General features: G+C 37.7%; 1 protein-coding gene across 1 annotated transcript in view; it reads right to left on the bottom strand.

The window, feature by feature from the left end:
* Positions 1-298: 298 nt before the first annotated feature.
* Positions 299-24,724, bottom strand: part of COMMD1 (copper metabolism domain containing 1) — a 148,927-nt gene continuing 124,501 nt past the window's right edge. The window contains exon 3 of the mRNA XM_082672583.1: positions 299-523. Coding sequence (XP_082528709.1) covers positions 416-523 — 108 coding nt within the window. The 3' untranslated portion in view covers positions 299-415. The remainder of the gene's footprint in view (positions 524-24,724) is intronic.

Below are 24,724 nucleotides of genomic sequence, written 5' to 3'. Positions count from 1 at the left end.
TAGGCCTCAGCTCAGGCCATATTTGGTCAGCCTTGACCAAATTTATACATGATTTATCATGTATAAATTCCTATAAGCCTACCCAGGAATAAGCCACCATAGCAAGGGTTTCTAAAGCTGATCCCACCCCAGTCCTACTGAATCCAAGTCTCTGTGGATAAGGTCCTTAAGGCCTTTTTTTAAAAAAAATGCTTTTCTGAGTGCCTCTGTATGCTGAAGTATAAGAACGTCTGCAGTAGATCAACTATAAGAGTAAATGAAAGGAAGAGAGAAAGAAATCGCAGCAAGCTGAGGCAGGCAAGATTTGAACTTGAGGATTTAATACTATTGGGGGAATAAGATTTTTTTTTTTTAAAAAAAGCAGGTCCCTGGGGAGGGATCATGAACACCTTTGCTTCAACAGCTCCATCTTCAGCTAGGCTGGCTGCATCAGTGTGCTGATACTTTCTTCTACCTCCGAGAGCTTCTTCAGGACTTCGGTGACCTTGACCTCATCAAACTCCAAACACAGAAATTCAGATTCCTGGAAGATATAAAAGGATATTTTAGACAAGACCCTCAAGATAGCCAAGGCTCTGGATCTGGTGTGACCTAGCTCCAAAGCCCAGGGCCCCTACCCAGCAAGCCTGACTCAGGCCTCAATACCTAAATGATATTTTATCCACACAACACCCTAAATGAAACTACTTCTATGAGGTGTTTCATAAATGCTAAAGAGGTATACAAATGTCTGGTGTTCTCTTTAAGAGGCACATGAGAAGCTCTTGTCTGTCATCACATTTAATCCCATAATAATTTTTAAGGTAAGTACTTAAGTATTGCTGTTTTATAGATGATGACTCTGAGACACAGGGAGGTTAACCTGTATCACAAAATCAGAAAAAGGCAGAGTCAGATTGTGAACTCCCAGCTCTGGCTGACTCCAAAGTCCATGCTGTCTCCATAGCACCCTGTAATAAAAACAATGGAAGGAGGATTTAGATTGGCTCTGTGTTTGCCTCGGAATTGGGCTACCTTGGATTTAGTGGTTATACTAGAAATTGTGACAAGCTGTGAACAAGTTGCTTGGGAAACATCAACCAGATAATTGAAAGATAACCAGATCTTGAAACAGCCTTAAACATTTCTGAGGCCTTTCCACTTGCTACAAGCCAACTCTCCCAAGATTTCCCTCAAAAACATTCCTCTCAATAACTGTTAGGATCAATCAACCCCAAATTAGGTAGAAATCAAAGGAAAAGGCCTTTAAAGTGTGGTGACAGAAATTCCATGTAACACTGGACAAATGCTAGGTCCACACTGTCTTGAGAGACAAGGGAAAAGTATAGGATTTTAAGAGTGACCATATTCAAGATCCCAAAGAACAATAACCATGTAATTTTAGAGCAGTATGAATTCTTAGAGACCATATAACCCAACTAACCTTGTTTTTCAGGTTATGAAATTGAGGCCCCAGGCATGTTAAATGACATGCCTATTATCCCTGTTTGTTGATGGCACAGTCACCAGATCAATGTTCTTTTCTCTATATTTTCCTTTCTAAATACATGGCATTCCCCACCCCCATTCAAAGTGGCAGGCAAAGGAAGACCAATAAGCATCTTCAGAGGGAGGGAGTCACTCTGTCATCAGCTAGAAGAACCTTCAGGATCTGACTTTGTAAAAGTACCTTTGCTGTTGGTGAGCTGCTGTGCTGTGTCTATACTGATGGCACTGAACATCACCCAGGAGAAACAAGTACAGAGGGGGAAGAAGGGGCCTCTCAGATGAGAGTCTTTCAAAGGGAGGAAAAGCAGCTTTCCCTGGCTACAAGGAACTTTTTCCTCAAACATGTATTTAAATAGGAAAGGGGTATAGTCTCATATGTGAGCTTAGAAACTGCCAGGTTTTCATTTAGTCGAAAGCAAAAACCAATTAAAAAAAAGAAAGATGCTCCTGTGTTTGAGCTACAGGCAGGGTTATCTCCTTTTGGAAATAAGAGCAAATGTATGGCAAATTAGGTACTTCACTTGGCTAAATTAAGAACAGGTCTCAGATTTGAAAGCCTCTTATTCTTCATTCAGTTTTATTGAGCTCTTTAGCCCAACTTTAAAACATTTAAAAATATTTGGCCTTTGGAACAATGGTCTAGAAACTAATAATTACCAGAGTCTAACATATATATTTAGGAAACTGGCAGAAAAGATGATGTAATCCATGTTTCACCTCAGTGAGATACAGTCAGTTACAATAATAAATCACCTCGATTTCCATTTATATGGGAAGAGCCTATCAAGGACGATGTACATAGAGATAGGAAAACCTGAGCAAAGTTTATTAATAAATAGCCAGGGTCTTTTTTGACTGAAGGTCATTAATTGGTTATAAGTTTCAGTATTCAAATTATCTTTGATTGGACCTCTAAGTATTAATGAAGCTTGGTTTACTTTTAAGGGGAATCAAATACTAGAGAGAAAAAGCAGACTAAACAGAGTCCAAAGTTAAACAAATATTTTCCACACACTCCCAACCTTCAACTCTCTCCCCTGGAAACAATGCACACTAACAGTCTTAGAAAGACACATGTAACCATACATTACTCTTGAAGAAACAGTTTACCTGAAACTATATTATCAAGGCCTAGCTTCATCTAGTTATGTCATCAAAATATTTTATCAGGGGCTTCCCTGGTGGCGCAGTGGTTGAGAGTCCGCCTGCCGACGTAGGGGACACGGGTTCGTGCCCCGGTCAGGGAAGATCCCACATGCCGCGGAGCGGCTGGGCCCGTGAGCCATGGCCGCTGAGCCTGCGCGTCCGGAGCCTGTGCTCCGCAACGGGAGAGGCCACAGCAGTGAGAGGCCCGCGTACCGCCAAAAAAAAAAAAAAAAAAATATATATATATATATATTTTTTTTTTTTATCAGGAATTCAGGGGCCTTTAAACTGGGGCTTAACAGGTGGAGGTTTGTTCAAATTTTGCATTTGGCTGGGGTGCCCTACAGAAAATACATCTAAAACACTTGAAAATATCTTTAGAAATGCAGGTGATGCTTTTCAAGCCAGACGCAGAAAGTACAAGAGCAATCTGAAACACTTGATTTTTTTCTCAAAGTCACTCATCTTGATCTGGTCATACTGAGCGATGATAAGACTAAATTCCTGTACTTAAATATCTGAGTCAAGAGTTAGAACCTGCTTCTTAGCAGAGTTCAGATACATCATGGGATAGAGCCAGAAAATGGTTATCAGGTGAATAAGCAGGTGCATCATTATTAAGAATATGTACTTTGTGATCACAGTGAGTATGGCAGTGTACTAAATTCAAGGGTTTAAGTAACTATTCCAAATTAGAAAAGAAAGCAAAGGTAAAATATTCAAATATTCTTTCCAAGTACAAAAGCTAAACATTCATAAAATCCTAAGAAGAGACCTTTGAGAGGCCACCCTCTCCAAACTAACAACAAAAAAAAACCTAGCTAGCTTTTTTTTTTTTTTTTTTTCCTAGCTAGCTTTTAATGACTTCTAGGGAAGGACATCTTACATGTTCCTAAGGAACTCCTTTCCCAGGTAACCACTCTGACATTCTTCAGGAAACTCTTACTTGTCAAACCTAAATCTTTAATGGTTTAGCTTAAACTTGTTTCCCAACAGGGTCAGAGAGTATAATTGATTATTATTTTATATAAAATTTGAAGGCTGTTATTAAGCAAATGTTTGGTTTCTCCATCTACATACTATTAAATAACCTCTCTGTGTGTACTGTCCATTTAAATGACTTCCTTATCTAGGTCCAGAAGCATACCCTGACCAATTCTTTGGCAAAACAATACTACAGTGACAAAATGCTAAAGATAGAAAATAAAAAGGACTATGACTTAATAAATACCTAAATAGAACCATTTAGAATAAACTGAACATAAGAAAAAATAGAAATCTTATAGCCTATCTTCTGTATTATTTCCCATGCAGTTTCCATAAAGCCTTATCCCCAAATTATTGGTCATATTTAGCATTAGAATACAACTTTGGCAAATTCTAACATGTTGTGGCCTCTTAAAAATTCTAAAGTTGGGGGATGGAGGATGAGAGTGCGAAAGGATGCCTTAGGATCCTGCTAACCAATACTGATTCAGAAGGCCACATACAGGTGACCAGCTTTCATAAGGCTATTCCAATTCTTCTTTTGGCTTCATTTATTGACACAAAGGGACTCTTGGCTGAGCACAAACTTTTAGCCATGAAGCCTATCCCTCTGTTTGGGCTGTCCTTTCCTAAACTTAAATTAACCCTCTGAGCTGCAGCTCTGCCACTCTGTGTCTTCTGGAGAGAGAAAGAGAATGTATGGCAAAGGTCAAAATTGGCAATAGTGTCCTGAAGATCAATTACATAATAAATAAGATACCCAAAGGCTTTGAACATTGCCCACAAGAAAAGTTTAAAACAGCTTCATGAGTAAATCTGTGTTCGCCACTCAATCCCATACTTTCTGCAGCTTTCTCAGAATTATACCAATACTGCTCCTAACTCTTTCAGGAGACCTCAAAATAGCTTCTCTTGGCAAAGAATCCTCCAAGTTACTTCATAAGGGACCACTTATCCAAAATTAAAATGTTATAGTTCCCTGAAAACTGTGCTGATTATTCTCTACTTGTCTTTTCATAGCCATTCTCCACCTTTCTCTGCCTTATTCCAGGTCCTATAAGATTGTCATTCCTTTGTTCTCTGGCTTACAGTTGGGTTCTGACAAGAGAAGACAGAGGTCAGGACATTTATTCTCTTACCCCCAACTCCCTCTCCTCTGCCATTTCCAGTATTTTCTATGTAAGGGTATCATTTCTTTATTTCCTACTTTACTTCTGGCCTCAATCACTATTTCAGTATAAACAGGAGTTTCTTCAGACTGTGAAAGTACATAATCACCAAATACAAACTCCAAAGATGAGCACAGCAAGAATTTTTATCATGACTAAGTTGGCAGAAAGGCTGCCCTCTAAGTGATAAATATGATAGTATGAACCAGAACCAGTATTTAATTTTTTCTATCACTTGATACTAAATTATAACAGCATTTTGATATTAAAAAAGAAGAAAAAGAATAATAGTAACAACAACCGTGTGAGATGACATTTCATGAAGAATTTGCATCAAGGGTCTTGATACCAGACACATGGCCTCATCTCTACAACCTGTTCTTATACCCTATATCTAAAGCAATGGATAGCTTATGCTGTAGCTTAAAACAATACTTTCCAAAAGAAAACTTGTGATTTATAATGTTTTTTAATCTTTCAACGAACATTTTTAGCAATACATAATTACAACCAATGGTCCTTACTCAGGCCATTTTTAATCCTGAGGAAATCCTCATTTCAAATATAATAGCTGACAAGTCCTACATCTACTGTGTAAAAAGCATGATAAAGCAATTTTCCAAAAGGGAAAAAAAAATTATACTGTAAATCACGAAGCAAATTATGCTACTGAAGATCAGAAAATACTAAAATCAGACTCTTTTGGAAGCTACGACTGAAACTTAATGACCAAGCAACTAAATTAAAATGATTCACCCCAAAACTCAACAGATGTCCATAATGTGCTAAGACCATATGTGGGACTAAGACATGGTACTTTCAGAGCTGGAGCAGCTTCTAGAGGAAGTATTTATCCATATTCCTGCAATCTCCTAGAAGAAGAGAGAGTATTACCAGTGTAGTATAAAAGCATTAACCATCACTGGATAACAATTACTGAGTTTTCTGGTGATGTCATTCAGGCATTTCAAAACACTTTTGTGAGGACAACCTGACAATAGGAGTTTAAAGTGCTTAAAAAAATTAAAAAGTCCCGACTCTCACAAATTCTTATTACATTAAAAGATAAACTTTATGAGAAAACATGAATTTTTAATCAGCTAACTAGAAACTCAAGGGAGAAAACAGACATTAGGTATCAGGGAGTTTCAGATCTACCACAGATATAAGTTACTGCTAAACAAATCTAAGGCACCTAACTTCAACTTTCCAAGTGGCGCACACAAGTTTTATATAAAGTGGCAAAAATTTTAAATAAAATAACATCAGATCTTCATTATTCAGAAACCTATTATCTGGGTCTCTGCTGCTTGACTTCCTCCTCCTTTTTGGTCCATCTTTTAAGTATTTCTACAAGATGGGAAAAGGAAGTGAAATTTAATCTGGTTAGTATGACTAAATCACAGCAGCTCTGCAAAAAGTTTTATAGAAAAGGAAATTAGAGGAACTTTAACTGTGACTTCACATAACTACTTTTGAAAATCATACCCATATGGTAGCAATTTAAGCCAGAAAGTTCTTCTTATCCCAAATATTTCCCTTCCTTTAGTAACCAGGACTACTGTTCTCAGCCTAGATAATGTCTTTAAAACAGAAATACTCCCAGGAGAGGTAATACAAAAAAGTCATTAACAGCTTTCTACAACTTAAATCAAGAGATTTATTTTCCTCCAGAAAGGATGAACCCAAGTAGCCTGCCCTAAATCATAGGGTACCTACTATTAAGAGGGACTGGGGGAAATGGGATGAATAGGTAGGGCATAAAACATAAAAGTAGGAAAATACCAAAGGCAAATCCTTCTCCTTATCACATAACCCATATCAGATGCACAGATCCATAGGTGAAGTATCTTAAGCTAGTCAGATCCCAGATCCATACTCTCCGTGCCTTTCTAATCACCTGATCACCCGGGTCACTAGGCACCAGGAAAACCTAGTGAACCTTATAAAGGGGCATTAGCAAGACAATCTCAATGAAATCCAAAGCCTGAATTTACACACACACAAACACACACACATCCTTCTGCTGGGGTGCTTTCATTTTCATCTGCAAGCTCAGGGCCTGTGACCCAACAAGGCAATGAGATCCCAAGAACACTGTCCACTCAAAGTTGTTTGAATTTCTAAGAAGAGAGAAAGTGGGAATAGGCCAAGAACAGGACCCTGAGATTCTTTTGGTTGAATATTTCTTAGCTGGAAAAAATCTAGAGCTATGACCTAGAAGAAAACTGGACATGCCTGTCCTGCCAATGTGTGGTCAAAAGGAAAATGTATTTTGGCCCAGGCAACCTGACTTGTTTCTGAAAGGGAGAAAATAGTTTTGACCTTGCAAGAATGAGTGGTTCTTTCATTGGCCAAATTCTGTACTGCTAAACCAAGACTATCACTATTCTTCTTCCTCCAAAGATTTCAAAGCAGGCTGACACATATCTGCTCCTCTTCAGTGTATAGTGAAAGGTAAAGGTACCACATCAATCTTCATTTTACCACTCAAACCAAAAGAAACCCAGAGACTAGCCCCACTTACATGAAGCCCAGAATTCCCAGCTCTTTGATTCAATCCATTGCCCACTAACACCTACATCTGACCCTCAATATGGACACTTTCAAACCTGATTAGTGTAGATTTAACAGAGTAGAATGGGAACTAATTAGAAATACCCGATTTTGTACTGATTTATATAAGCATCAAGACTTACACATTTAGTATTTTAGAAATACCCAAAAAGGAAAATAAAATGGAGCCAAGTTATGTAAACACTAAAAGCTCAATACAATTAGATCATTGGCTGATTTCTACAAAATATTGTGCTCTACTTCATTTTACAACTTTTCATTTTCAGCTGGATTTAATATTCAGCTGTTAAGATTTTCTGTATTTTGAAAAACTGTGGCTGAAAAATATTTGGGTAAAAAACTAGTTTTAGGTGCTGTGGTTTGATCTTTAGGAAATAATACAGAATTTTGGCTAAGTAGAACTAGTTTCCACGTGACAATGGACAAAGAATCAGAGCAACAACTGCTAGACAGCTGAAAAGGCAAATCACGCTGAAGGAAGGAGAAATTTCACTTAAATTTTAGAGAAACCAAATGACAAAACTCTTTAGCACATGAGAAGGAGTGTTGCTAATTTTAGTTTGAAGTTCACATTGGGGCCCCTCATCATTCCTGATGAGGTACATTCCAGAGCAAACTCATTTGCAAACAACTTTGACAAACAAACTAAAATATATTTACATGAAAGGAACAGAGAAGATTAAAAAACAAAAACAAACAAAAAACCCCACCTTATCCAGAGTAGCTCATTCAGGCAATACCATTAGTTAGGCAGGAACAAAGTATGCAATGGCACTTGCTTTCTAAGGGGTTCTTGATAACCTAGAGATTAAAATGGGGGAAACACCTTAATATGTCCAATAAAAAGACAAGAGTGTGGCAATGAATGACAAAATCCTTGGCAGGGGAAGAAGACAACTAGAGGACAACTAGAGGACGTCTAATTAGAGGCCAATGCCATTGCTCTGCCAATAGCACCATCTATCTATTCCCAGCTTTCTCAATGTGGTTCCTTTTAAGTCATTCATGATAGTACAATTAAGCAGAAATAGGCATAGTTATAAAGCAGCATTTCCCTTGGCCCTTCTTTATGTAAGGAGGGCAAAGGTTGAAATGACTAAGGATAAGAGGACTTTTGAATTCAGAAAACGCTGATTTAGGGAGAAGAAGTTTTGGATGAATTTTTTTTTTTTTTTTGGCAATGTTGTGGAGAATGGGGATTAATTTTGTCGGATTTCCAACTAACTCCAAATACAGTAACACTCTGAGGCACTGGACGTTGGAACCTTCATTTTAACATTTGAATTTGTGGGGGACACAATTCAGTTCATAATAATCCCCAGTGCTTGGAGTGTACTGTGTTATCAGGCATCCCCTAAGTGCGGTTATGATGATGATGATGATGATCTCACACGAGTCTAGGTTTGCTGTTCATATCGTACAGAAAAGAATTTCTAATAATCCAGAAACAAGAAACACACACACACACACACACAAGCTATCTGCTGACTGCTCAGATCTGCCAGCCCAGTTTGGCAGAAGCCATATCTGGCCTCATCCTTACTGAACTCGACTTTGAAATGTCATTTAATCAATAGGGGCTGCCAGGAAGGGGGTTGGAAAATGGCACAAAAGAAATCTTTCCTAATCCTCACTCCTAGATCCTATTAAGTACCTTGCTTGCCACGCTGTATCCCAAAGTCCAGCTCTGAAGACTGACTCAGAATCTGGCGTAACATTCTGTAAGAGAATATGGGGATGAGGGAAGAAGAAAGGATTTGTGGTCACTGCATGAAGTTAGTCACTAGCCTCTCTAGCTCAAATAGCTTACTGAAAACTTCTGGAGGTGGCAGAAAGAGAGGAGATTGCATCTTTATTGTCTAGGGTTGAATTCTGGCATCACATAGGTTGCTGGGGCCTTTGTTCATACACAATAATCATCCGTCATATTAACATGGTGTTTTACAGTTTAGAAAGCCCTTTCACATGCATGACCTACCTCATCTGATCCTTAGAACGACCCTGTAACTAAGTAGAGACCAAGCCAAAGGTAAGGTACTTCGAACAACTGTAGAAGTGACAGACTTTGTCCATCTGACCCAAAATCACATCTTTTTAGCTATATTCAGCAGGAAGACTTCGTCAGATAATGCAATGGATTTTATGGGTTTTGATATACTTCTGATCCAATTTATGGAGGAAAAGAAAGTAAGGCCTCATTTGCTTAATATTGCCCACAGTTCTAGAAACTAGGATTAAAAGTTCAGCCCTTTGCAAAAGACAGAACAGGTAGTCAGGTCCTAACTGGCGAAGAAAGAGAATTTCTTACTTTGTCACCATTCATTCAGCAGGCTTTGGAAGTAGTGGAGGGAATAGAAGAGATTGAGGGGGATACAAGGATCATCTCTGAACCCTGGGGGAAAATGAAACACCTAAAAAATGAAATGTCTCAATTAAAAAGAAGTCAGCCTGGAAGGCAGGAGTAGGAGAGATTATGGGAAAAGTGTGATAAATCTGAAGACATTAGCAAATGTAAGCGGATACTGATATTACACTAATGATAATAATATTAATAGCAATGATAACTAACAATGGCTAACATTTATCAAAGATATAAAAATGCCAGGCATAACACTAAGTGCTTTACATGTATTATTTCACATTGATGAGGAGAATTTTATCCCATTTTACAGATAAGGAAAGATGAGCAACTTGTTTAAGGCCACACAGGTAATAAGTGGCAGAGCCAGTTTTAAACCCAGGTCTGTCTGGCTTCAGAGTCCAAGCACTTAACCATTTCACAATCCTGACTCACATTCATATATAATAACATAAACACCATTATTTATAGTCACTAAGTACCCACATGTGAAAGTTAGTCTATGATCTATGATTAAGTTAACTTTAACAGACTCAAAGGAAAGCTAGTGTTGATAGTACGATAACCCAAAGTTACTATGCAGAGACATATTATAAAGAGACTGAGTTCTTATTCTGAAGCAAGATGGCCTTTTAGTCCTTCTCTCTTTCTGTGTGTGTGTGGCAGCAGGGGGAGGGAGGGAGGATTCAACAGTATATATAGTTACTTGTCCCGATCACCAGAAGTGGGAGGTGACATTTGCTTTTGTTGTTCTATTGACTAATGTGTGGACCTCCTTGACGGAGACTCCTTCTCCCAGATCACAGCCAGTAGAACCAAAATACCTGCTTAACCCTGGAGTTCTTTCCATCTATAATCAGAAGGAATTCCCAGTTCTGCCTTGTTATCTAACCCAGGAACACCAAATTATTCATCTTGAAAAAAATCACATCAGCATTTAAAAGCCCTTTCGGAAAACAAAAAGATAAATATGATCATTTTGCAATATATAAAAATAACAAATCATTATGTTGTACATCTGAAACTGATATAATGTTATATGTCATATCTCAATTTTTTTAAAAAGGAAAGCGAATGAAAAAGTATTGGGAAAAAGAGAAAAATATATTAAATTATGAGTTTAAACCTTTAACATCCTTCATATTTTGCCCACATCTGTTCTCTGGCCAAGGCAAGGGTAAACAGGACTGGGTGGGCTGAAGGAAAAGCGTGCCCCTGATAATGCCCGAAACAGCATAGTTCACTCATATGTAATCAAGTCTTGACTAAAAACCACCTAAAACTGAGAGAATGTAGACGGCATATACACTGTTAAAGATAAAAATAAACGAACATAAATAATTAGTAAAAATAGTGTTTACTCTACTTTGTAGTTTATTCTTTTGTTAAAAAGAACATATTTAGCACTCTATCCAAGATTATGTCAGTAAGTCAGAAATATGAACTATCTAAGAGGGGCCAAAGAAATGGGACAAAAATATCAGCGAAAACAATGAACTATTTTGAAGAAAAGAGAGGTATGTCCCCAAAGGAGATATAAGAAAAACATCTTGACAGTATGACTTATGTTTCCTCTTCAAAATAACAGTCTATGTTTACCTCCTCAACTTGGTTTGGCAAGTTCTTTGCCAATGGAGGAAGCATGAATAGAATATGGTCCTCATCTCCTGGCCCCAGTTGTGTTTTGAAGGTTTCTGAAGAATTTTAGCCACATTTATAGAATATAAGGCATTTAAAAATTTTCATTACATCATTTCAAGTATACAAAAAAATGACAAAAATATGACTCTCCTATACTCTTTCCCCAGATTCACCATTTATTCAATTATTTATACTTTGCCACATTTTCTTTGTCATTCCCTCTCTCTCACAACCACGTGAGAGTAAATAGGGAATGTCATGCCCTTTTATCCTAAAAATTTTAGTGTATATTTCCTAAAGACAAGACATTTTCGTATATAGTCACGGTTATATAATATTGATAAACACTACTATCTAACCCAGTCTACATTCAAATTTTATCAAATACCTCAGTAATGTCCTTTATGAAGTTTTTTTTTCCTGCTTCCAAATCAAACCCACAATCACACATTGATTGCATTTAGATGTCATGCATCTTTAGTCTCCTTTAATCTAGAATAGTTTCTCAGTCAACCTGTCTTGTGTTTCTTGATCTTGACATTTTTGAAGAATATGTTAGTTATTTTACAGAATGGTAACTTGGGTTTGTCTGATGTTTCCTCATAATGAGATTCTATATACGTGCAAATGCCTATCTATTCCCTAGTTCCTACCCCCAGTGATTAGTGAACATGGGTTCTGAAGTCATACAAGCCTAAATCCAAATCTAAATTAAAACTTCACTATTTGTAGCTGTGTGGCTGGCTAAGTTTTAAATTCCTAATCTGTAAAATGATGGTTTTTAACAGATTTAAGGGATAGGGTTGCTGTGAAGAATTAATGAGATAATGCATCCAAGGCAACTTAACACAGATGGGGTGGGGTAAACTGTATCTTACATTCTCTGATTTTACCACAGTATCTCATACCCCAGCAACATTAAAATAATATTGGTTGATTAAGCAGCATCTCTATTGACTCCAGGTTAGAGCTGCCAAGAATGTGAACTTGTTTAGGGGAGTGCTAATGAATACCGTGACTAAAAGCAGGGTCAGGAGCTCAGGTGCAAAGCCTATCCCTTCCTGTCAACTCATTACTGTCAGTTCTAAGAAAAAAGAGAACAGCCAAATCAAGCAATTTTCTTATAGTCAAATTTTAATCTTCAATAATAACACTGAAAAATCTGGAAGCCCACAGTTAACATACCATTCTTACTTCATTTCCGTAATTCCCTTGCCCATAGCAAGAGGGCAAGGGAGCTTGTGTGCAGAGCATTTCCAATCTATTGTTTTAGTACAATAATCTCATTCTCCCCACCTTCTCTTAGAAGACACCGATAAAATTATTCTATTTATGTTAAATCACTCTATGTCAGAGATTAAAACAAAACAACAAAAAAAGATTATAGTAGCTGAACCAATTCTTCAAAGTACAGAAATACAAATCCACTTTTGAGATTTGGAATCGAATTTAATTGGTATTTTTCTATGTTACTATCTCAAATATTTCACCATTTTTCTGTTTTTCCCCCTATGTCAATTAGAACTTCAAATGAAAGTCAAATGATCTCTAGGGGGAAGAAAAATAAAATGAAACAAACAAGTAAATTTCTGTGCCCCACATTTCAACCTGTGAGGAGGGGCCTCTAGCAAAGCAAACGGAAAATTAGGTTCTTATTATTGTGCCGAAATGAGGGTTTACATCTGTAGTATGAAAAGATAAAATAAAATTTTATTTTATTTATCTATTTTCTTTTGACGGTACCGCATGGCATGTGGGATCTTAGCTCCCCGACCAGGGATCAAATCCACGGCCCCTGCAGTGGAAGCGTGAAGTCTAACCACTGGACCGCCAGGGAAGTCTCAAAAGAAAATTTTAATGCGAAGTCTTTATTTTCATCAATGAAGAGTAAAAATATATAGTATGAACTTTAAGACAGAACTTCCAGTAATTCTGTCATTTATAGGACAGAGGCCCTAAGTCTGAGTCTGCCTTCAAGAAATACTTAGATTAAAATGAACTGTTTTAGAAATGGGAATTCTCAACCGGAGTTAAGTCTAAACATATGACACTGATGATGCTATACCCTGAAGGTCACTATTAACCTCTGTTCTTTAGGACCTAATGGCTCATAATTGGAAATTTCCAGAAAGTAATATATACTTTTGCAAACATCTTTAAATTTAGGGAGAAAAGTACTTCTCAGCCACTCCACTGCATCACCCATTAAGACCTTACTCAGTATTATGTTTAAAAGTTCAGTATATTTAAAACATTTTGTAAGTTAAGGTTAGAAAGGAATATGTAAATGCATGTAAATTCCACTATTTTATACTGTTTCCCTCTCCCTCTACAGGAAGATCAAGAAATGAGACTTCTCCATCATCATACATGGAATCCAAAGCAATATCATGAAGGGGAAAAAATCATTGGTTTGAGAGTTAAGACAATTCAGATTTAGATATGGCTTCACTATTAAAAGCTGTGTAACATCGGGAAAGTCATCTAATTTTCTTAAGTTTTGGTTTCCAAATCTAGAAAATGGAAAAATAGTATTAATCTTATAGGACTGTTATAAAGATTAAATAAGATAGCACATATGCAAGTACCCAGCACTGTCTTGTGTGAAACAGACTCTCAATAAATGTTAGCCTCTCTTCCTACCCTGTTACACACATCCTGTCCCCTGACACTTCAAAAGGAGTTCTCCTGAACACTTTAACTACAGCTCTGTTTTCTTCAGAACAAGCACTTGGCTCTTAATAGTGACAAACAGTCACGTGAAAGACTCCTGGGACCTAACATTGTCCTGGTGAAACAAAAAAGAGCTCACATTGGGAAACAGCACCAACTGCTTCAGGCTACGACAAGCCCCAAGTACAGTGTTACTTAACATACTTTTTTTCTCCCTGCAAGGATCAGGCACACTATTTGCCCTCTCTTCCCTTCTTAATAGTAGTCTTTATTAAACAAGACCACCCAATGGATTCAAATATTAGGAATTAGAAAAGGCTAGGCTCAACCATGAAGAAACTGGCAAAGTCTCAGGACTAAACAGTAAGCCCTTCTTTAACCTTTCAGAATCTGGATTTTTGTGCTTTCTGTTCTTGGAAATAGCAGACTTGCTGATGCTCTGTTACAAACATGTCTGTGTATTTCCCTCGCCTGCATTATCACAAAACTCTTACCATGTAGAAGACCTCTTGCTGAAGTCCAGAATCTTAGACTCTGCTTGTAATCCAATAAAGCAATGCTTCCCAACCTCTCCCACTTCATGGTATAGACAGACAACACAGGACACTTATGAACTGAAGGGGCTTGAAAGTATTGATGGCTACAAAGGATCAAATACAAGCAGCATTGAGAGAAAAGGTATACAAAGATAAACCTATTTGCCATGTGACTCAGAGACTTTTATCACATAAACATAATTGTTTCAACTCCAAGCTGCTCTAGGTCAATGTCCACACTCCTTCACAGGGCTGACCACCCATGTCAGACCTAAAGGAAAAAGTGGATTTCAGAAAAACAACCAACATTTGACTGGGGGCAGCAGGTTCTCAATGTAAAGACATTAAAACACTAAGTCAGTGAATTAGGCATGAGATACTTATTGACGGTCTTATATCTGCCAGGTATAGTTCTAAACACTGAGGATTCAGTGGTAAGCAAGGTGGAGTCTCTGCCCTTGAGAAGCTAACATTCTAACAGGAAAAAAAGGCCATAAATTAAAACAATTTAAAAGGCAATTTCACTAGATCATGTAGATCAATATTTTTGATCTACAGTAGACATGTAGATCAAGACTTCTGACATTCAGGAATTCCCTGGGGGTCTAGTGGTTAGGACTCTGTGCTTTCACTAACAAGGGCCTGGGTTCAATCCCTGGTCAGGGAATTAAGATCCTACGAGCCGTGTGGTATGGTCAAAAAAAAGAAAAAAGAAAAAGACTTTTGACGTTCTGAGAAAACCGTTAGCCACTTTCCAGGTAGTTTACTCAAGGAGGTAAAGAAGACTGAATAAATTATAAGAGGCTGTCTCAGTAAAATTCATTTCTCACATCACTGTCTCCTTGCTACGGACTTAGCGTCATTGCCCCGTCCTTTGGTAACACATACAAAAGCAGGATGAGATCATTCATAGGAAGATAATGAAGACCCAGACAGTATAAAATTACAGAGCACAAGACCAGAAATCTCAAGATCTAGGATCTACTTCCAATTCTATCACTTAATATTCATGTGAACTTAGGTAATTCAGTTAAACTCCCGGAGCCTGACGTTCTTCATCCATCGTATCCCACTTTGTAGGGGTTTTAGGAAATTTAAATGAGGCAACATAATAAAAGAACTTATTTAAAACATTGGGCAAATACCAACTATTATTGCCTAATCAAAATGTTTATAGGAAGGCAGATGAGAAAAGGGACAGTAACTACATTTAAGGCCAAAATGAATCCCTACCTCCGGTATATTAGCTGTTTTGAAAGCTTTGCTTCCATTCTATTGTCCCAAAGGGCTCACCCTTTGGAGCAAATGGATCCTAAAAGTGATGTCAAGTCTCAGACAGCCTTCTTCTTTTTTTTTTAATAAAAAGTTTATTTATTTTTGCTGTGTTGGGTCTTCGTTTCTGTGCGAGGGCTTTCTCTAGTTGTGGCAAGCAGGGGCCGCTCTTCATCGCGGTGCACGGGCCTCTCACTATCGCGGCCTCTCTTTTTGCGGAGCACACGCTCCAGACACGCAGGCTCAGTAGTTGTGGCTCATGGGCCTAGTTGCTCCGTGGCATATGGGATCGTCCCAGACCAGGGCTCGAACCCGTGTCCCCTGCATTAGCAGGCAGATTCTCAACCACTGCGCCACCAGGGAAGCCCCCTCAGACAGCCTTCTTAGTGATTACTCCCTATTCTGAGCTAAGGTCAGAACATTACTTTCTGAAAGGTATTTCATTTCTTGGTAACTTTCCCATGATTAAATATCCTTACTTTCTGAGTTATTTTCGCTGATTATTGTCAATTAGGAGGTAGGAGGTAAATATGAAGTGACCTTCCTAGCTGTTAAGACAGAGACTATCAAAGACCTTGATAATCTCTCCTTTCTTCTTAGAAGACTATCCTTTCATTTTCCTTGGGTATCTCCATAGCCATCATCTTAAATTCAATTGCCTATGGGGCAGAGGGCCAAGTAGAGACCCAAAGCAGGCTGGGGCAATATGGGGAGAGAGTAAGGAGTGGTGGGATTAAAGTGGTGAATACAAGTATCATTTAAAGGGATAATAATTTCTCAGCTCCAACCTCTTATTTGTAGAAAAGTGGGCCCGGTGTTGACCAATCTTTGTTATTTCAAAAAATTCTAGAAACTTCATTTTTGTGTGACACCCCTGAAATTTTTATTTGCAAAATGCTCAGTCACCTAGGATAACTATAAATTCACAGTGCATATACCTTCTGTCAGTGAAAAGAGGAGTCATTTATTTTTAAAGTATTTATTGATGCTGATATATAATTTATATTATTTTGATTTGAGGAAGTAAATATTATGCTGGGCCTTGCAAGCTAAAGATAGGAGAGAGGATATTCAAGGCTAGGCAAACGTTATGTGCAAAGACACTGAGGGAGAAATATGTCTGGCATGTTGTGGGGAGGAAGGAGAATGGATAGACTTGCTTAGCTAAAAGAGAATTCCTTTAGAGAAGGAATGGAATGCAGATGGGAAAAAATTGTGAGAGACCTTGAATTCTAGAGTAAAGAGTTAAGATTTTAATAGATAACGTTTAAAAGATAAAGGCCATGATAAGGAGGGGAAATCATTGCATTTTGTATCTTGCCAAGAGTTATATGTTGCTATTCTTCACATCTTTTTCAAATTAGAGGATAAGGCTGAATGCTGACCCATAAAACTTGGGAGTTCTGAAAAATTCCCAAATGAATGCCAGTTTAACCAACCACACTATAAGTCAATTCTGTTGGCACTGTGGTGGTCAGGGCTTTCAAAGCAAAACTTAAATGATCTCTAAAGGGCTATTTCTTTCTGATCAATAAAAACATTTAGAATTTAAAACTCAAAGAAAAGGTTACTGGACAGTTTGGCAACATTGTCAGGTTAAGCATCAGACAGACTGCCTGTCAACTGGCAAGAAGCTGGATAGGGAAGGCTGGACTCATAAAATTCTTCCACCAGGGGCAGCAGCCCCTGAATGCACCACTATTCACCTACATTCAAAATGTAGAGACATGCCTCTGGCAGCTCATGTTTCAACCAGAGAGCCATTTCTCTTTTCTTCTGCAACAAATGACTATGGGGCTCTCAGTCTAACTGATATTCTCAGTAAAGTTCCTAGAGACAAATGACCAAAAGAATAGAGCTATGGACTTTCACCATGACCTGTTATACTAAAATACCAAACTAAATGGGCTTTGTTCTTTTAGACAAAACATCTTAGAAAGCAGAGTTAAAAAGATCGTATATACATAACTAAGGAACTTAAACTTTATCACAAAGGTAATACAGAAACCATTAATGATTTTTGGCCCGATAAATATCATTATCAGGAGATTTTAAGGAACACTAACCTGGTGGTACTATTCAAGAAAGACCAAAAATAGGGAGACTAACTTAGGCAAATGCAGAGTTGGGAATGAGCATGGTAGGTCTGTAGGACAGTGAGGAGGCCAGGTTGGGCCTTTCAGGGCTTATGAAACCATCAGGAACCGTTATTATTCTCGCTCACATACATGCAAACTCGCACACAGACACATGTGCACCCCCCAACCACCCCCCCAACACCTTAGTTCTAGTCTCTTCTTCCCAGAAAACCAATTCTGCAATATACACATGATCCACATAATTACTACTCTAATGCAAGCTCTATGTGACCTCTCAGCTACAATGCTCATCACCATCTGGCAGCTTCCCTACATCAATAAGTTGAAAATCCTGAAAAGAATCTATCTCAACCCAAAACCATAGGCTCTGCCTGAGCAGAGCCGGTTACGCCAAACCATGTCACAAATACCTGTTTAGACTATGGATGGGCAATCATTGTTCAGGGTTCCCTCTGAGCTAATTAACTGGGGATCAGTGGGTAGGGATAAAAAGCTGGCATGGTTTACTACTCACGTAGCAAGGACTATAGGGAAAGGAGTTTCTCTTAGGTCAGTTGGCAGGGTAGCACAGGCAATGATAGACATTTTTTGCTATAGCTTGGGAAGAGCAGAAAATAAGCTACCCTAGGGAGAGCACAGAGAACTTTTAAAGCCAAGTGATGTGATAGTCATTTAAGATTAGCAAACATGTAAGATTAACTGGTACCCGATGGAAATAAATTGTTCATTTGACTAAATATGATGCCTGTGTATACCCTGATTTAAGCAAACTACCATATATGTAAAAAAAACTTAGTTTCACACAAGTGAAAAATGATGGTTCATTTTCTAAAGTTTTTTAAATTAGTATTTAAATATAATCCCCTAATGCTGAAAAATTATTAAAATTTAAAAAATTTGATTTTTATGATTTTCTAAGAACTTATATATTATTTAGCATGAATAACATTTACTTCAAAATTATATCTAAGTTTAATAAGTTCTATTTAGGTTTAATATTTATATATTGCTATGTAATTTGGAACCTAAAATATTCAATACAATCCCTAAACAAAATTAGCATAGGCAAGGAATGTGATAGACAAGCAAGGATTTAAATAGATATTTAAACTCAAAGCAAGCAATTTAGCCCAGACTCTGACAATCATATAGAAATAGATTTTCTGTATTTCTTAGTATTTTGTACAATTCTTAATCTGCTATACTGTATATATTTGCTTTCTTTACATGACTGTTTCCGGAAACTAGAAAACAAACTACGTTTGTTTACAGCTGTATCTCTAGCACCTAGAATTGCGCCTGACACAGAGCAGGCACTTCTAAATTATAAAGAGCAGCTGGTGGGAAGGCTAGAAGAATGGAACAAACTAAGGGAAGTTTTGAATTCTGTCAGCCTTTATTAATGTCCTACAACAGTTTCATAGGAAAGAATACAGGTAGAACACATACTTTAAAATTTTTAAATGTTCAGAATAGTTTACTACAGACAATAGAAGAATCCATTTCTATCTACATTGCTGATTTCAGGAAACACATCCGAAGATAGCAACTTTTTCCTGAGTTTTTACCACCTATGAAACAAAATTATTCTTTCTAGTCATTTTTTTAGTTGTAGTAGGAAGATGAATCAATTTATGAAACTGACTTGCTCAATCAATTATAAAATTCCAGTAAAAGCTGAAAGCTAAGACTACTACTACATGCAAAGTTATTAAGGTGTGACTGTGTTCTATATAGTCTCCACTGACAAGAAGTCATGATCGTACGAAAGAAATGTATATACACAATGAACTACAATTCAAAATAAAATGTCAAGGATGTAAAAGAAAAAGGTTTAGCCCAGGTATTACGAATGTATATACAAGAGGGATATTAAATCTGACTGGAAGAATTAAAGAGATTCATGAAGAAAATGGCATGTGTTTAGGATTTCTACAGGAAGAAACAGGGATATTTCGAAGTAGAAGGAACAGCAAAAGTACAAAAATAGTGCAGAGTTTCTGTATAAAGTTTTAAAGTCAAGTCTGATGGAAGAAGAGTCAGGATGGGATACAGCCATGATGAGATTTCATAGTAAGGCATTAGGACTTAATGCCTAATTCCATTAGGAATGAAAGCCATTCAAGAGGAGTGAAATGGTCAGGCGTATATTTCAGGAAGCAGTGTGAAATACTAGAGATGCAAAAGATTAGAGATCAGGTGAAGAGGGCGTCATCTCAGGCAGTGCCCATGGGAATAAATGGATAGATGGGTACACAAAAAACTGTAGACATACAGGACTAGGTAACCAAATGGATTGGAGGTAAGGGAGAGAAAAGTAATGAAGATCACTAATACTTCCAGCCTGGTATGTAAGTAGGATGGTGATGCCATTAACTGAAACAGGAAATGAGTGACAGAAATATGTTTAAAGTAAGAATAACACACATTCACATGTAGAAATTTCTTTATTCAAAAGTTAATAATATTAATAATCACCCCAAATAGGTTTTCGATGCTAGATATACTATCTAGCCCTGGAGAACGTTTAAGAACAAAATGTTATTCACACTGAAAACATTTAGGTGATAAATAATAAATGACGGTGTGTCCATTGTTCTTTGTAATGTCTTAAATATTTTTGATAAGAGGGACCATCCTTAACTATTTATTAAGCATCCCAGAAATGTTTGGTTGAGTATGAAATGCACTAACCAGACCAGATTAAAATTTTCATTTCAGCCTTTTATTTTTTGACTAGAAAAAATTTCAAACTACATTATAATAATCTTTATACCTCTGAAAAGAACAACTGTGGACTCAGAGTGGTCTAGAAAGACTAAGAAAGTTTTTACAATTCATCCCTACTTTTGCCTTTAGCTCCACGTGGAACAGCTCTCTAACCTTTTAAAGACATCTGTAAATTAGGGTAATAGTAATTGCCTTCCTACTTCAGAGAACATTTGAGAGTTATGAGATAATGTTCTTGTAGTTTTCTGAACTGCACAGACCAAAGGCCTTAATTATCAATGATCAGTGGGATTATTCTGATGTCATTTTTCCTACTTCAGGTTTGCCTAAAGTCTGTGCTTGGATAAGGCTATAAAAATTTTAAAAATACTTTAGATATAAGTTTTCGCTTATCTGATCTATTACAGATTTAGGCCAGTTACAACAATTATAGAGCTTATGCAGAACACTTAAAAGAATACTAGTCAGACAAGACATGCATATAAAAATAATGGCTGCCATCTAAAGAAAAGAAAACCATTTAGAAAACAACTGATAGTGGTATATTTTCAACTAGTTACAAAAAAGATAAAATGAGCCTTTCTGAGGTGTCATAAAACTGAATATTTTAATAATGAATTAGGAGGTCACTGCATAAGCTACCTGCTCTCCTGACTTACGACAATGGAAGCTGTGTTTAGAGCTGATCCTATAAAGAAAAACAAAACAAATCCAGAAATCATTCAAGTTTTAAATTTTGCTTTATTTAGGAGAGAATAAAGAGATATTTAATTAAATTTTAAAAGTCAGAATTTCAGTAGCCAATCAAACTGAATACTTTGAGGGCAATGTGTCCACTAATGAATGAACAACAGATAGGAATGGCTTCATGAAAACTAAAAACCTCTTTGTCTCCAGTACCTGGGACTATTCTGTCACTCCCTCCTTTCTGGCTGCACCTTTCCCTCCACAACACTCTACACCCTAAAAATCGTCCCTCATTCCTCCCTTTGAGAAAAATTTCTGTTTAAAAACTCACCTATGAACTTGACAAAAATATCCAGTCTAAATCTAATCAAATCTCTAGACTTAATTATCATTTTACAGGAACACAGGAACAAAAAGAACAAGGTAAATGACACATAAGGAAGTATCAACAGTAAGATATCTAGAAGGTGAGACATTCTACAAGAGCACTGGCTTAGGAAGGAAAAGGAAAGGAAAGGGAAGGGAAGGGAAGGGAAGGGAAGGGGAGAGGAGAGGAAATACAGCTTGCAAAGAGACAATTATTCCAACTACTAAAAAGAAATGATAATTATGTGATGTGATAGAGGTGCTAATTAGCACTACAATGGTAATCATATTACAATATATAAACATAACAAATCAACATGTTATACCTGTAAATTTACATGTTATATGTCAATTATATGTCAATTTTAAAAATTCACTATTTTATAATATTAACTCTAACAAGTATACCTAACAAAGTTAAAAATTTTTGTTATTTTATTTATTTATTTATTTTTTTGCGGTACACAGGCCTCTCACTGTTGTGGCCTCTCCCGTTGTGGAGCACAGGCTCTGGACGCGCAGGCCCAGTGGCCATGGCTCACGGGCCCAGCCGCTCCGCCGCATGTGGAATCTTCCCGGACCGGGGCACGAACCCGTGTCCCCTGCATCGGCAGGCGGACTCTCAACCACTGAGCCACCAGGGAAGCCCCTAAATTTTGTAATTTTATTACAAAATTGGAACAATGGATATTTTTCCCATCTTAAACCAAATTAAATATGTATGGCTAGCTAGTGTTTAAACAACATGAAACTGAACTTGCCTCATACGAATTATTCTTAGCAAACAGTACACGCAAAATTATTTTTATTCTCCAAAGGTAAAAAAGATCTTAACTCTTCTTCTCACCCAGTAAACAGATGTTCCTCTATTTTCTGGCTTTTGATTTCTTATCTCCTTACTCCCTCTCTGGGTAAATGTGAACCAACTCATCGCCACGACAATCACCTCTGCAGATTACTTTCAGATTAATAATTCTGCCCTGAAACATCTCCTGAGCACAGTTCCTATATTTCCAGCTATATGCTAGGCATTGCCACAAAGCCTTCGGGCTAGTGCCTTAAATCTAATATGTGCCCCCAAATGAATTCTGATGTCACAGAATCCTGATTTGAAATCCTAATTCTACCACTTACTAGCTATGAGATCATGGTTAAATTACTTAAATTCTCCAAGCCTGTTTTCTCTCCTGTAATATGCAGATATGAGTAGTTCCTTCAGCAAAGGCTTGTTACTATGTCTAAATAAGATAATGCATGTAAAGACATAAGCACAATGCCTGACACACAGAAATTACTCAAAATACACTAGTCATTTTCTCTCTCAAATTTTCTCTTCACCCTGTTTTCTTTTATTTCTCCAAATAGCATCAATACCCTTCCAGTCCCAACCTCAAATTCCCATGGTCTCCTTTGACAACTTCCTTTTTCTTGTGGCTAACATCAAATTAGTTGTCAAATATTTCAATTCTGACCAAAAAAATCCAATTGAAATCAACAAACATTTATGGAATGCCCACTACGCTTACAGGCAAATGTGTATGGGGTAAGAGTAAGACATAGAACCTGGGCTTCCCTGGTGGCGCAGTGGTTAAGAATCCACCTGCCAATGCAGGAGACATGGGTTCGAGTACTGGTCTGGAAAGATCCCACATGCCGCAGAGCAACTAAGCCCGTGTGCCACAACTACTGAGCCTGCACTCTGGAGCCCGTGAGCCACAACTACTGAGCCCGCGTGCCACAACTACTGAAGCCCGTGCATCTAGAGCCCATGATCCGCAACAAGAGAAGCCACCACAATGAGAAGCCTGCGCACCACAAGGAAGAGTAGCCCCCGCTCGCCGCAACTAGAGAAAAGTCCGCATGCAGCAACAAAAATCCAATGCAGCCATAAATAAATAAACAAATAAATTTATTTAAAAAGAAGACATAGAACCTGCCTTTAAGAATGGGCTAGGAGTCACAAGTATGAGGCCAGCTGAGCAGAACTATAACCAATAAAGAACAGGATATGAATTCTAGCTCTTCCATGTATTATGAAGCCTTGGGAAATTTATGTGGAAAATTCATTTAGCCAGTTTCATTTTGTTCAACTACAAAATGGGAGTTACAATGCTTACCTCACCTGATTATATCCAGAATTAACTGAGATGGCATAAACAAAGGGCTCTGGACTTTTTTTTCTTTTTAACTCAGAGATTCCTTAAAGATCAAGTTGCACAATGGAGGTAGGGGGATTGGGGAAGGGGGTAAGGATTGTGTTAAATTGTTGAGATTTCTAAACTGCTTTTTAAAGGGGACTGCAGCCAAATATTGCTATGTAGGAACACAGGCCAGTGATATGTATTTCTTATTTTTTTTTTTTTTTGCGGTACGCGGGCCTCTCACTGTTGTGGCCTCTCCCGTTGCGGAGCACAGGCTCCGGACGCGCAGGCTCAGTGGCCATGGCTCACGGGCCCAGCCGCTCTGTAGCATGTGGGATCTTCCCGGACCGGGGCACGAACCCATGTCCCCGTGTCCCCTGCATCGGCAGGTGGACTCTCAACCACTGCACCACCAGGGAAGCCCTGTATTTCTTAATTTTAAGATGAGTCAGAAAGTTCACATTAATGTGAACTCTCCAGTGTTTTTTTTTTAAAACATTGGCATGTAATTTAAAAAAATTTTGAAGGACGCACCAATATAATATCTGCTAAAAACTGTAAGTCACCAATTTGCAATATATGCCTTAATGGCTCAGAGGGAAGGGAGAAGCTGCATATTAGTTCCCTTGCTAGAAGATTCAAAGACTTGGTGAGAGTGGGGTGTAATGCTTTTGGTTTCATTACTTGGTTCTTAGTTTTCCTGTGCTGAGAAAATGATAAGAGACAAAATAGAGAAGACAAATTAGATACTATTGTTGATAGAAAATACCAGAAATAGACAGCAAAGGCCTTGAATACCATTTAACTCTCTGGATCAAGAGTGTTGTATAATACAGATTTTACAGGTCTTTGT

The sequence above is a fragment of the Grampus griseus genome (assembly GCF_964374135.1).
Source record: "Grampus griseus genome assembly, chromosome: 15".
In the NCBI taxonomy this organism is placed as follows: domain Eukaryota; kingdom Metazoa; phylum Chordata; class Mammalia; order Artiodactyla; family Delphinidae; genus Grampus; species Grampus griseus.
Note: the sequence above shows the minus strand (reverse complement) of the source record. Positions and strands in the feature narration are given on the sequence as shown.